Genomic DNA, 15,725 nt, shown 5'->3' on the forward strand with positions numbered 1-15,725 from the left:
CCCCACCCCCAGGACAGGGATTAGTATACCCAGCACTCAGGAAATCCTGGGCACATCCCTGACTATCCATACCTGTGCACACAGCGTTCTGTCCGTCCCACTGTCCAGACACCAGACAGGTTCTTGAGGACGAGCCGGCCGACAGAGTATATCCACTGTTACAGCCGATGGAACACTGGGTGTCAAAACTCTGACGATGGTTGGCTGGGACAGACGTTCCTCCCCGTGAACACGCCAACACCCTCCCGTGGGAAGGCGGAGATAGTGGGCTGCATGTTATGGCTGTGGGGGTACAAAAGTTATGCAAATCATGTGTGAAAATTGTGTGAGTGACTGATCTGTATGGGAGAATGTTAACAGGGGCAAAATCATTTTAAGGGTCGTCCGTACATCCAAGACGACCAAATTTCTTTTCGTACGACCAGTTTTGGAGGTCGTCCGGAGGTCCAGGACTAGCTGTAAACATCAAATTCAGTGTACATTAAAACTGAACCCCCACCACCACCACCCCCCCATCCCTACCAAAAAGGTAAAATTATTATTGGTATTGTTTCAAGCTCCATCACATTGGAGATACTGAAATAAACAGCAATAGTGTGGTAGGTCTATAATCCACTGCAAGGGGAGTTTCAGTGGCCCAAAGCTGGTGGTTTATTCAACAATCCTAAACATCTCTTCTACAGTGTACGTGTTTGGAAAACCAAATAAGCTGTTCGGACAACCAAAGGGAAAGACATGGTTGTCGGTGGAACAACCGAAAAAAATAAATAAAACTTTCAAACTTTGTCTTGGTTACTGGTGAAAGTATATAATCATATCAGGCAGAGATGCAATAATTTGCAAATTTGTGGAAAACTATGTGATCATTTTCATTTTCCTCAAACTACTGTAGGCGTGGAGTACAGGTGGAAAATTGTCAGGTGTCTAGCATTTATCGATCATCACCTAATTTGGTAAGCTGGTTACCTTTCTCATATAGTGTAATAGCACTTCTCACCCAATATACAGCATCCAATGCAACTTTCATCCTCTTTTCTCCACCTCTTTTAGTAGCTCAAAATTAAGTCAGTAGTTATAGACAGTCAGCAGTTACTAAAAACAACACAGTTTGATAGTTAAGCTAGCTTTGATGTGAAGGGTTAAGTTTATGCTGGGTATCATTATGATTACCTATTATAATAATATATGATAAAATATTACTATATATAAATAATTTTAGTAAATCATATAAAATACGAAATCATTTTCAATTTAAACTGACATAACAGATTAGCCAAACAGTGTTTGCAAATTCTTTCATAAATTGATTGTTGCTATATATAGTCGTCATCAGGTTACAATCTCGAGAACAGTTAAGCATCGCCTTTCTTGCGATGAATGTATCCCATTAAGTCTGAACTTTAAATGGAAAACCAATTATTGTTGTTTCAACAACAAAAAAGTACAAAGGTAATTCTAGAAATAGAAATTTTTCATACTAGAACATGAAATGGTTCCATCTGACCAAACCCCACGGCCTTGACCCCCATCCTGACAGGTGCGGACTGTTTGTGTCGTTGGACTGTATCCACGGTTACAGGAGAGAGTGCACGTGTCACCATATGCTACAGAGGAACCAGTGCACCCCGTTCTGACCCCATTGGTTGGAACCGGTAGATCACTCAAGGCACAGGTTATGGCTGCAAATAGAAAATATGAGCAAAACTTCATGGTACAAACAAAACAAAAAAATTGGAAATTATAACGTTTTACATTTATGGTCAGTTAGAGGATTGTACATTACCACCACCACCACAATTTTTACAGGAAACTTCTAAGAGTTCATCTATACTTTTAAACTCTGGTTTGCAGCCTTTGTTTGCACACAAAAGACACGAAATGGGAATAATTTTAGTGTTCAAATTTTGTGTAGCAATTTTGTAAAAGCTCATAAAATGCTTCAGTGTTTGCATGACATACAATCGATACAGTAGCCTGGTAACTATGTATCCTATCATTTATTACTGGATCAGTCAACAAGAGAGTGAATTGGCAGTGCATGAAGTAAGGCAAGGTAATAACTAAACTGCTCCCAAAAATGTAGGGCAACCTTACTCCACATATAGGCAATATGCTACTAAGTATTTTAGATTCTTTCAGTTCCACACATAGGCAATCCCTTAAAGTCGGACGTACATTTCGGACAGTTTGTTGATCCATATCTCAATGGTTATATATAGGAGATAACTTTTCATTTGGGTTTTATGGAACATCTACCTTGTACTATTCTTGTATGGAGTTTCATTCCTTGTCCCATCAAAATAAACTACCAAAATACTCAAAAAACCTCCCTGTGACGGACGTACCCAGAGAAAGTGACTTTTTTAGATCGTATTTTTCTTTGGAATATCTCTGTGAATTGGGATGGGATACAATTAAAAACTACTATGCATGTTATGTAGAAGACTTTCAACTACACATATTAGTAAACAAGCAGTTGAAACCTTTATCACTTCTAGGGCTGTGTCATTCCGGTTAATCCACTAACCGGTTAACCGTTTCTATTAACCGAACGGTTAACGTTTAAACGTAACCCGTGTTGTTGCCTCAAAATAAGAGCCGAAAATCAGAGTTATATAGCTCAGATTATAATTCCGAAAGAGCGCCACCACTTTGATGCTGAAGTACATTCTCAAAATAGCGCTGCAAGTATTGTTTTTTCGTACAAAGTGGCTATTCTTACGACTGTTCGTAAGAATAATTTCCGACTACGCATGCGCAGTTGCTATTTTATGACAGGAGAACTATTTTTTACGACCAGGATTAACAATAATTTCCGGTTAGGGTTAGTGTTAGGGTTAGGATTGGGGTTTAGGGTTAAAGTTAGGGTTAGGGTTACCCCTACTACATGCGCAGTTGCTTTATTTACTTTACTGCGCTTGAATTCGCCTTTGTCGTAAGAATAGTTTATAAATAATTGTTACGACTAGTCGTAAGAATAGCCACGGCCTTTTTCGTAACGCGTATGCCAAGAATTTGGTTGTATTTGCTTAGTTTTGACGATCGTTGCATTGAAAAAGACGAATTGCGCGTTTTCATGAAGTTTTAAACAGATTTTTGTTTCTCTTTCAGTTCATCGGTAACTGTTACAGAGATATTTGAAGCAAATATTTCTTCGTTAATTGCGTAGCCCCTACTGTAATAGCGTAGGCATTGTATGGCAGTTATAAGCCTAATATTACTAGGCCTACTTAATATTGGCATTGTGTATTGAAGTTCGCGATCATATGGAGTGTTAGACTACAAGGCTTTCACCAGCTAGGCCAAGGTTAGGAAAGTCGGTTGTTAGGAAGCGATTACTACAGAAGTGTACGGTAGTAGGGCTAGGCCTACGCAATTACAAGTACAACAATGGGTTACAGATATATTGAATTTCTGCATTGTGGCGGGGTAGGCAGAGGGTAGGGGGGAAGTGTGGAAAACATTGTAAAATTTCCCGCGAACACCCTGTCGATTTCTCGCCGGAGTTCGCGCAGCAAACACAATTAGCACGCGTAGCATAATGGCGTGGGGTAGTCCCCCGGTGGGGTCATGTGGTGGAACCCCTTGTGGGGGTCCAGGGGTTAACGCCCCGGAAAATTTGGCGATAAAATATTCGTAGCTGTGGATGCAAAATACTGACAACTTTTTTAATTTAAATTGTCACGAAACTGATGAAAATTTTGAAATGACAAGTTAGAGTAGCCATATTTTGTTATAAAATGAAAAGAGATCTATCTGTCTTACAATCATTAAAAATTAAAAACTTAAAAAAACATGCGATTTTATGAAACAACGTTCGGCAAAGCCCCATTCCTAGACTGCCTAACGATAGCTTGCACTATACTACAACTACAGTAGGCTACATTTTCCAAGGTACCTTGCCAATCAACTGTGAGCTCATCCCCTGTCTAACACCTGTTGTTAACAATTTTTTGGCATGTTGCCAAGGAACGTTTCATGGTCTAGAATTAATAAGGTCAGTCAGTAAAGGTTCGGTTAAGTTATGAGAATTATTATCTTAGACTTTTAAGAAAAGTAGGTAAAATATGATCCCCGTAACAGCTAGGTAAGTAAAACAGGCAACTGACTCCTCCGCATGAACAAGACAATCTATTCCACATGATACATGAAAGTAAACCTTGTAATCACATGTTTAAGGCCACTTGGCTAGATTAACTAAATGCTTAATATTGTTTCCATGTTCTTGTAGAAAACGTAAACTTCGCAATATACAATTAGTTGTGTTTTTGTAGTTACGTGAGATCCGTAACCGACGAGGTGGTTAGGCTATTTGCGATACACTAAACTATGGTAGGATATTATTTTCTCCGTAATTTTGGAAATTCTAGAAAATACTTTTTCGCCGCTCAACACCAGATGTGTTCTTACGTTTTATTCATAATTGGGTGTACTAGAGCCTTGTTTACATGACATTAGTTGCATTTAGCACGATATGCCAGTTTCGCGTGAATATTTCGAAAGTTTTTTGCACGATCTTTCGTAAAATTTGAAAGGTGTACCAACTTACTCTACGTACACAATTGGTTATTTCTCTACTGATTTTCAGAGTTTTTTTTACAGTCAAGTGTATACGTTGTGCATTGAGTATAAACTTATCGCGAATGCAAGAAAACGATGCAGGGATTTCCAGCAGACAAATGTTTTCTTTGTGGGATTACTGAGTCTGTTGAATGGAATCCAGCACCTTAGAGGGAACACTGAACTGAAATTACATCATAATAAAGAAAACGTTTACTGCTTAAATACAATATAAATTTGAAAGGATTAGATGCAGACTCGCCACATTGTCGAACGGGGTAACAATAGGCGCTTCACGGGTCGCATACCGCTTGGTAATCCCTTCAATCGTACCGCCAATCTTAAAAATCTTTTGTATGGATGCGTGATAAAGTTTGCAATTGTTACGTGATTTTCGGCAAGCAAATGTTGCGGTCTATTTCTGGAATAAAGTGATGTGAAGACGCGCCGTTGCGACTGCGTAATTGGCATTACAAAAACGGTTAAACTTATACGATGTACAGCGGACTTTTATCCGGCCGTTCGGTCGGTTAACCGGTTAACCGTTTAACCGTTACAGCCCTAATCACTTCCCTGCAATATTTTCAAAAATTCCCTTGTGACGGACGTACAATTTTTTGTGACAGACGTACATTTGTGAAATTACAAAGTAAATGTTGGTCCGTCACAAACAAAAAACACTACTTGGTATGTCTAGAATTTCAATGTGTGACAGGGCTTCACCCAGAGTTTCCATTGTTGACAGCTGTACACAACTGTGCCTAATGGAACAACTTAGGTCTTTAGAGAAGAAACAACTTACCATTGCAGACTGGCAGTGCCTGCAGCCAACTTCCACTGGCACCGCATGTTCGTAATGTAACCCCACTTAGATGATATCCTGAATTGCAGGCATACTGGCATACACTGCCATAGTTCACAGTATTGTCCCCATTAGCGCTGCAAGTCGAGCGACTCACGAATCTGAGACCCGTACCGACAGAGGGCAGAGCACATGTTTTAACTTCACACAGGGAGAAATTTATACAAGAAAAGGTTTTGTTAGTTATCACAGATGTGTAGCCATAATTGAGAAATATGTTTTATACTTCAATTGAACGGGTCATTTAAATACTTACAAAATTGACATTCTAAACGACAAGTTATAACTGATGACAACTTGCTCATCTATCCCAAACAGCTTGTGAAGTGAGTATGTCAAAAATTAGAGGGCCTGATGTTGCCCTACAAGCAGGTTTTTCTAACTGACATGACTAACTGGCATGATATATTGTGAACATGAGATGTAGCACATAAATAATGCACCAATCTGTACTGTACATAAAAAATCGATACAATTAAACAAGCATTTGGTGGAGTAAATTAATTTAGATCAATATACTGTGATGTTCTTTAATACTTCAGAGCTGTGTAAAAGTAAGTTGGCCTGACGTTTCGATCCTAGCAGGATCTTCTTCAGAGGCTAAATGAGGTTTGCTCATTAACCTGTGTTAATGAGCAAACCTCATTTAGACTCTGAAGAAGATCCTGCTAGGATCGAAACGTCAGGCCAACTTACTTTTACACATTCTCTTACACTGGCTCTTTAGTGGATAAGCAGTTTGCTAACATTTTTGTTTTATTTAACACTATTGAATGTCAGAACATTGTGGATTGAGCCATGAAAATAGATTCTTTTTCACAAACTACATGTAGCCTACACTCAAAATCCCTTGACAGTATAAACTGAACCTAGCTCATCTACGTACCAAATGTAAATATTTCCAGCAAACATACTGCAGCCGTAACTAAATGTATTGTTGTCTACTGCTAGTAATATATTAGGGCTAGGGCCTAGTAGTAGCATGGACACTGCAAAGCTCGAACACCTTAGCATTAAAACATGCCAAAACTATATCTTATAACTTATGGTATAGGCCTAGGCCTAATTATAAATCACCTGTAAATATACTTGATATGGTGGGGTCTATTTGGAGAGAAAATAACTGTAGCTTCGTAATATTTCGTGAAATTGGCTCTTGCTGTGGCTTGTCATGGTGAAATCGTGTATTTCTTAGGGGTGTCCGAACTTCGCAGTGTTCCGAACTTCGCAATACTGACTATACTACTCCTACTGTACTACTACTAGTAGTAGCCTAGTGTACTAAGGTAGTACTAGGCTAGTAGTAGCAGTAGTAAGTTGAGTCTCGTCTATCCGACATGCTCAGTGATTAACCTCCGCCACGTATCACGATCTTGCGCAAGGTTTAGTACTAGGCTAGGCCTTGCCCTAACTGAGTAATGTAGCATAGGCTAGGCCTCCTACTACAGAACTGGGGCTAAGTCTAAAGTAGCACCTCGCATAAATAGTCGTCTCCCGCATTTTTTTCAATATACCTTCCTTAATAATGCAAAGCTGGTAAAATTATGGCTAAACTGAAATAGCCACTATTTGCTCAGTATAATTTGGTAGTATCACAGAAATGATATTGAGAATCGGATGTTCATGGACGATCGAGCGTACAGTTCATGCTAAGTTGCCTAAATTTCTATGTAGCGCCAAAAGGACAAAACGTTTATCGCCATCCATCAGACAAACAGTTAAAAGTAATTTGATAACACCTCCTTTTTCCATTTTACCTGATAAGCAATCGTTTTATCAAATACAATTGCACATTACAGTTCTTTTTTTTCAAAACGCCAAAGCAGTTAAAATGCTGCGTAAAAACAACCGTAGTATTTCAGGGAGCTAGCGGTCTAACACATAGTATCTGCTCTATGCCTTACTTAAAGTTTACTCTGTGTGTACTTTGCATATATTGCAGTCACCTGTTCTATTGTGTAGTATTATGTAATACTCATAACACGATTTATATTTTATTGCATTATAGCATGTGTACACTGCTGTTTAGGATTATGGCATAAGTTCATGTACTGACCTACTGGGTGTGGTAACTAGTCACTTCTCGGCCTTTTGGCAACTTGGATCATGTGTAGTATAGCTGTTCATTTTCTAAGGGAATCGTGATACTCACGTGTACCTGACGATGATCACACAGTCATTCTCGATCCTAGGGGGCTGGGGCAAGTTGAGAGCGGATTAGTTGTTTGGTTGTTTGGTTTTTGTTGCCTGGTTCTTTCTAAGGTGACTTTTCTTAAAAACTAATAGCTTCCATGTAATTACACCCAACGCTCACCTTGTATTGAATTACAGTGTGTGACCTGCCTATGCCAGGTCACAGGTATTTAATTAATTTATTGTACCTAGTTATACAAATGTGAGGACAGAATAAACAGACTTGCACCAGCCTTCAGAACGTGCATATATAAATGTAACTTACTTCGACAAGTCGGCTGACTTCCGCTCCAGAAACCGGAACTTTCCCCCGATACATGACTGCACTGTCTGGACGCAGATCCTACGAGCTCGTGGCCGGTGTCACAACTAAATGTACACGTCGACCCATGTGATCTTGAACACGACGCAAGACTCCCAGAACTTGGCGCGGAAAGTTGCGGACAAGTAACGGCTAAAGTAAAGCAAATTTAACAGAAATTAATATTTACTATATATATTAAACTTGAGAGGGTCATGTTGGTGACCTAACGGCGAGACAAGTCATATTAAAGACGTAATCCAATGCATATTGTAAGGCAATCGAACTAAACGTGTTTCAACAGTTTTTTTTTTCTTACAGTACTGTAATACTACGTAGTATCGTTATTAGCGTAACGTATTCTTTTTTTCGAGGCCATGATGGTAGCTGATCATCAATGGTCTGAAGTGAGAAACGACCATTTTGATGGTGGCATACTCTAGAGTCGATACCAGTCATTCTCATGAACATATTTACAGTCCGAGTTTGCGTATTGCCCCAAAAAAATGGTTGGAACTTTCATTGGAAGAATGATGTTTTTTTTTACAACGGACTGAAAAAAATGTTCGTTATACTGTCTTTTGCATGTTTGATAATTGATTTCACACTTAAACGTCATACTATAAGATTACTTCTGCCGAGCCCACTCTTTTGACGTTTATTCGTACTGAAGGGGTGGCTAATTGTTTCGCTAATGAAGAAATATTAGAATTGCAACTGTCAACAATATCTTGTAAGAAAAAAATGGCGCTAGATGCGGCCTAGTCCAAACGTTAACATTTGACTACAGTACCAGGGGCGGATGCAGGATTTGTGACAGGAGGGGGGGGGGGTCTGACTGGTCCAGCCGTGCCTGAACGTAAGACTATCTAAGCGGAGCGCCACCATCGTTTGGCGCGGAGCGTACCAGAAATTTTTTGACTTTACAAGCCCCCCCCCCCCCCCCAGATGTCCGGAAACGGCACTTCCCGAGTATTCTAAGCTGCATGTACCTAGCCTGAAAATATGGATCTCATGTCTGCAATTTCTCAATTGATGAGAAAAAAACAATCTATGAAATATGGCGAAACATATCACAGTCAAAGATGTATCACGTACGGCACTGCCAAATCAAGTATATACAGTGGCGTAGGAAGGTACTTTTGAGTGGGGGGGCTGAAGACTGATGGCCGGCCTGGGGGAGGGGTCTAATGGGAGGGGGTGTCCCCTTCCCCTTTAGAATTTTTTGCATTTCCAGGTGGCCTCAGATGCAATTTGGTGCAATATAGCACACTAAAACACCCACTCCATTTTGTAAACTTAATTTTGTATTTTCACCTGGTCTTAGATGCAATTTGGTGCTCCAAATGAGATTTTTTTCTCATTTGGAAATGAAAAAGGGGTTTTCTGACTTGCGAACCGGGGGGGCGGAATGATACTTCCGCCCCTCCACATTTTTCACTGGGGGGCTGGCGCCCCCCAGCCCCCCCCCCCCCCGGTTCCTACGCCCTTGAGTATACACATATTGTATCAAAATATATGCCGGACCGGCCAGACTGAAGTACAATATTTAAGAATATTGGCATCTTATATCACCGATCCTAGGAGTAGGAAGACAACAATACAAATTACAGATCGACTATATATACGTTAAGATGATATTGATCAACAGTGGAATGTTAACTGCAAGAACATCGTTGGTAAGGACGTTTTTAGTCAATTTTGTGTTGAAGTTTTGGTCGTAACAATAGGAAGTCCTGCATTTGGTATTAACGACGACACCATAGTTTTGCTCATAAGCCTTAAAATCTGCGGTAGTGGGAAACGCTGATTTCGGCGTAAAACACTACCCATGATTATATCTTGGTCTGGTTTTTGGTGGCTACGATGTCAGAGTACACAAACTTAGAAGCACATAAGTGGTGGGATAATTGGTTCAATTGAGACCATTTTAGACCACTTAGGTCTTCCAAGAGCAGCGTAAGAAAAGTGTTTGCTACAATGAGTATAGAGCTAGGCTTGTTTACGAGTGACGAAATCTTCGTGGTCTCATTAGGTAAAAGTTTAGGCAATTTTTAGACCACTTAAGAACTTTCAAAAGCAGCGCACGACTTTTGTTTATACTAGTGAGTAAAGAAACTCGTTCTACGAGTGAAGATATCTTCGGGGTCTCATTTAGGTAAAAATCTGCATGATGATGACACAGAGAAACTGCTTGAAAGTGCCATGAATAGCCAACGTGTCAGCTATTCAGTGAAGGATAGGGATTTGCTAGTTAAAACAATAAGGCAATTACATGGAGTATGCTACATGATAGCCTTGTATGATACGGGCCTATGCATGGTGTCAACATGTAACGAATTATCCCGATTTGCAAGGAGAAATGCACAGATCTATACTATAGTTTTATGATGTATTTTTATGTATGCTCTCGATTGAGGATACTTTAGCTGCCAGTGGCATAGGAAGGTACTTTGATTGGGGGGGGGGGCTGAAGACTGATGGCCGTCATGGAGGAGGGGTCTAAGGGGAGGGGGTGTCCCCCTCCCCTTTGGAATTTTTTGCATTTCCAGGTGGCCTCAGATGCAATTTGGTGCAATATAGCACACTTCAACACCCACTCCATTTTGAAAACTTAATTTTGTATTTTCACCTGGCCTTAGATGCAATTTGGTGCTCCAAATGAGATTTTTTTTCTCATTTGGAAATGAAAAAGGGGTTTTCTGACTTGCGGAGCGGGGGGCGGAATGATACTTCCGCCCCTCCACATTTTTCACTGGGGGGGGCTGGCGCCCCCAGCCCCCCGGTTCCTACGCCCTTGTTAGCTGCAACTATTTTAAACAACTCAAATTACTAATCTATAAACAATGAAGGAGGAAGAACATGACTCATACCTTTAGCCTACAAGATAAACAAACCCACAATTTTTAATAAACCAAACAGTTTTATACACTAACCATTGCAATTTGCGAAACCTGCACTCCAGTCTCCATCTGAGTCACACGACACAGAGGTCGGTCCACTGAGATGATAGCCAACCCCACAACTGAAGGAGCAGGTGGCACCTTTCAGGCTCCCGTGAGGACAGGATGCAGTTCGACCAGCCTGACTAGGAACCGCTGAACAGGATACAACTGGAGAAAGTATTAAGAAAAGAAAATCGATATTCGTTAACTCTATGGTTTAATCCTCGTTTCTGTGCATGGTTGTCCACAAAGAACGCAACTCCCGAAGTAAGGAAGTGAGGAAGGTGATAAGCGGGGTGGGGGGGGGGGTGTTGATTTGAGTGATGAAAACGTACACGGAGATATTTATTCCAAAATTCGTGTGATATTTTTTTTTAATTACAGCATTTCATTGCAAAATTGCTCAATAGGCAAATTTTCAAAACATCGATGATTTTATGATTTCATCTCTTTGTCTATAATGTATACTGACCATTGACTGTAATAGAGAAAGTACAGTCCCTATAGTTGCCACTTCCATCCGTGGCTCGGAATGTTATGGAGTGAACCCCCGCTGAGAAAGACGTCCCTGAATTCTGGCCACGGGTTTTGCTAATTGAGGGCGTACTTCCGGAATTGTCAGACGCTGACGGAGTCGGATAGCTGACGACAGCAGACCTGGTTCGATCAGCGTTGGTTGTTACGATGTTACTTGGACAATTGGAGAAAGTAGGCGATTGTGTGTCTGAAAGTTGAAAGAGATATCCAACAAAAGAAAATGGTTCTTGGTGAGAAATATAGTTTCAAGCTATTGTTTTGTATCTTGTAGTATCAGCCTGGGAGTTGGTATACATACAGTTAGTCGCACTTTATTGTTACGATTGAAATAGGAGGTCACTGCAATAGAAATCGTCCACTGCTCCAATGCTATGTACACTTTAGTGAAATACCCAGCATCTTTGTGTTCACTACGATCAATTCAATTCATTTATTTATTCAGCCAATGTATAAAAATATTACACATCGAATATCAGAACGTTTCTCCTGCTCCGTAATAAATATGAGTAAGAGATTTATGAAAAATAAAAAAAAATGTGAAGATATACCGTATAAAATTATGTAAGACTATAAAAATGTACGAAATATGTATATGATTTAGTTATATAAGGAAAGGCACTGCCTTTTTCCCTTTTTAAGAAATAGAGAGAAGGTTACAGAAGAGGGGGTTGATGAATACAGGGAGATACATGAGAGTTGCCACACATGTATATATATCTATATGTAAGACGTATATGTATGTATGTATGTATGTATGTATATATATATATATATATATATATATATATATATATATATATATATATATATATATATAAACGCCTAGATGATACCTTAGGTGGACACCAAATGGTAAAAAAGCGACCTTAGGTCGACAGTGTACCTTATCTATATATATATATATATATATCACATCATATAACGTAAGGATATATGAGGTAGATAAAGTCATGTTCTTACCTGAGCAACTAGGGGCGGTTCCACTCCAGGAGCTACCGTCACATACCCTGGTAGAACTACCAGACAGCCTGTAACCGCTGTTACAACTAAACGAACATGTCGCTCCGTAGTTATAATGCGGGCAACTCCTAGACCCGTAAGACGGTGTTGGTGGCGGACTGCATGTTCGAACTAACCAGAAGAAAAAATAATGTGGAATAACGATCAATATTTGACAAATATACGACTTAAAAGTCATCAGTATTGTCTCCCAAATATGCTAAAGAAAATCAGACACTGGTAACTCATTGCCAAATTTCAACAAGCAATTACGACCTCAGTCTCGTAAGGTAGTTATCCACACTAAAGAGAGATATTTATTCGTCAACTTCTGAAATTGGCTGGGAGAAGTTTGAAGGATCAACACCACTATAGGAAGGTACACTGATTAAAACTTTTACTATTTTATATATATATTTATATATATATATATATATATATATATATATATATATATATATATATATATATATATATATATATATATATATATATATATATATATATATATATATATATATATAACGATACACACCATAACGATACACACCACCAACACGTGGATTCAGGGAATCACCAAAGGTCTGGAAACCTATTCATTCATTATACGGTACGGTAACACATCAAAGTCACACATACACACCCACTCGAAAGAAGATGTAAGGTCCTTACTTGAGCAAGTTGGAAAACTGTCGCTCCATGAACGACTTGTCCGGCAATAAACGTACGACGCTCCGTTGACGTAATACCCAGTGGAACAGCTGAACGTACACTTAGAGTTTGCTATGTTGCTGTTCGTACAAGATACCGAACGATATGATGATGAACCAATAGATGAACACCGTATAGCTGTTAAACAAAATTGATAATAACGCAAGTATCAAAATCATTATGTTAAGGCAAAGTTCTTTTTTTCGATATAACACACTATAAAGAAACACCTTTGCTGGGTACTTTTTGTTTGTTTAAGAACAGACACACAAGAAAAAACTACTGATTCTCTCTTAACCCATTTCCCTTTGCATCGAGACTGTGACTGTATGATCATAGTCCTGAGATGTGTATCACGATTCCCTTATAGAAAGGCACCATATATACTACACATGATCTTAGCCAAAAGGTCCGGTTAAGTTGTTTAACTCGAAGAGCGACTTGAAGTGATTACTTATAAGGATTTGAAGACATTTGGAAGTTCCGTCTTACAACAAATATATAAAGAAAAATAATATAAACATGAGATTTATCACCCCATGTCAAAGGTTATCAAAGATACCCGAGTTACATGACTTGATCAGTTTGTCCTATAAGAGACAACCGTTCATCAGTATAAACTGAAGTGTGTTATAACACCGTAACACATGTTAGACCTGTCAGCAGATGCTACTGTGCATCCAATGTACATGGCTTGATCAGTTTGTACTGTGAATAAGAGACAACCGTTAATCAGTATAAACTGAAGTGTGTTGTAACACCGTAACACATGTTAAACCTGTCAGCAGATGCTATACTGTGGACAAATTACTAATAGACGAATTCATTACTCAAAGGTTGTTTCAACTAATCATCTGTTTAGGAGTCTAAAGAGCTGTTCCTATATGTTTAACTAGTCAGTATACCTTGTAAAGATGGTTCAAATTGTAGTTTTTAAGCGTTTGCAGTAAAGTGTTATCGAATTTCTGCTAAAATGTGGACGAAATTATTGGCGAAACCTTTAGAGTGTAGGCCTAGCCTGGTCAGTCCAGTCAATAATTATGTAATTGTGTATTTAGTATATTTTCTGTTTGTAAGTCCTCAGTAGCAACTGGTCACAAATGTAACCCATGTTAACCAACTATGTTAACCAACTAATTGCACACATCAGCTTTAAACTGATTAATGGGTATAGTACTCACCTTTACCACTATTAACTTATAAAGCGATTAGAATCGGGTGAAAATGATTAAACGGCTACACACATCCACTAAGTATACACACAAATTATGTATAATGAATATCTCCAATCAACGGTGATGTTAACCTAACGGTATATACCGGTAAAGTATGTACAATGACGCATGGCATACTCGACTTAAATATTAGTTCTAGTCAAGCTAGTGAACTGAAGATCTTTTTTTTTCTTTCTTTCCTTCTTCTTCCGTGTTTTCACTTAATTACGATTTGTTTTTGTCTAAGCATGCGCACTTCAATTCATATGAAGACCTATTCAATGGGCTTTCCTATACAAATTGCGTCAACTTACTGACTACGCTGAAGCTAACCACGCACGTAGCTGTTTGTCCAGCAGAATCTCGAGCTGTGTATGTGATGGAGTGTCGACCTTCTGAAAATGTAGAGCCAGAAGGTGACCCAGAACGACTGTGAAGAAAACGAGATACAGAGAGAGTAGAATTATGGTGATTCTCTGTGAAATAAATGATGGTTTCTTTGACATCAATCTTAAAACATTCTATTTATTAAGCTCCATTATTTTCGGCACTTGCTTTCTTGGTTTCTAAATTGTAGTCGTGCACCATCTCAGGTATATCATTATTATAGTTATAGTCTGTTCTATGAACGAGTGAAAGTTTGAAATATTCAATTTTTAATTTAAAACAATACATGCAGGTTTCGGAAAGCGAAGTGAGTTCCGTGTGGTTGCTTCTAATTGTTGAGACATAAGAACCCATATATACCGTAGTCCCTACAATATGTTCAGTTATATACCTGAAATGATGAAGCCGTCATAATCTTCGCTTTCCGAAACCTGCAGTATTGTTTTAAATTATATATTATATATATAATTATATATATATATATATGTTTATATATATATATATATATATATATATATATATATAGCCATCTGAAACAACTGAATAGCCAATTGAAACAACTGAATCAAAATAATGTAATCTTGATGTAACACTAAACTATTAAACAGCAGAGCAAAATGGAATGAAGAGTGTGATTTGTCAAGAGATAACACGCGACACCAATTTATGAGTCATCGCAAGAAGCAATACGTCGTATTAAATTGGCCTTAATGTTTCTCGAGCCTTTCTACCATGACGCAGTTTTCCACAAATGGTTCCTGTGGTCCAGTTACTCATGAATGAGTCCGCATGAAAATAACTTCCGTTTAATCTGTAATTTTTTAATACGATATGTAATAACACCGATTCCGCGAGATTCTGCTAACAGCCATTTTACGGACACGAATTTATAAATAGTAACGTTGCAAGTTATAAACAGGAAAGCCAAAAGAAGGAGAATAAAAGGATAAAAAACACGTTTTACACTTATCAGTGGTTGAACTCTATGTATTTATATCATTATTATTGTGTGAGTC

At 38.8% G+C, this 15,725-nt stretch overlaps 1 protein-coding gene across 5 annotated transcripts in view; it reads right to left on the reverse strand.

The window, feature by feature from the left end:
• LOC139969062 (uncharacterized) overlaps positions 1–15,725 on the reverse strand; it is a 115,656-nt gene that overhangs the window by 62,893 nt on the left and 37,038 nt on the right. For all 5 annotated transcript variants that reach the window (XM_071973807.1, XM_071973805.1, XM_071973806.1 and 2 more), the window contains 9 exons: positions 14,637–14,752; positions 13,070–13,246; positions 12,359–12,529; positions 11,334–11,585; positions 10,853–11,029; positions 7,881–8,069; positions 5,363–5,563; positions 1,479–1,679; positions 73–282 (listed from right to left, as the gene is read on the reverse strand). In XM_071973807.1, the coding sequence (XP_071829908.1) occupies positions 73–282; positions 1,479–1,679; positions 5,363–5,563; positions 7,881–8,069; positions 10,853–11,029; positions 11,334–11,585; positions 12,359–12,529; positions 13,070–13,246; positions 14,637–14,752 (1,694 nt within the window). The remainder of the gene's footprint in view (positions 1–72; positions 283–1,478; positions 1,680–5,362; positions 5,564–7,880; positions 8,070–10,852; positions 11,030–11,333; positions 11,586–12,358; positions 12,530–13,069; positions 13,247–14,636; positions 14,753–15,725) is intronic.

This window comes from Apostichopus japonicus, chromosome 6 (assembly GCF_037975245.1).
Source record: "Apostichopus japonicus isolate 1M-3 chromosome 6, ASM3797524v1, whole genome shotgun sequence".
Lineage (NCBI taxonomy): Eukaryota > Metazoa > Echinodermata > Holothuroidea > Aspidochirotida > Stichopodidae > Apostichopus > Apostichopus japonicus.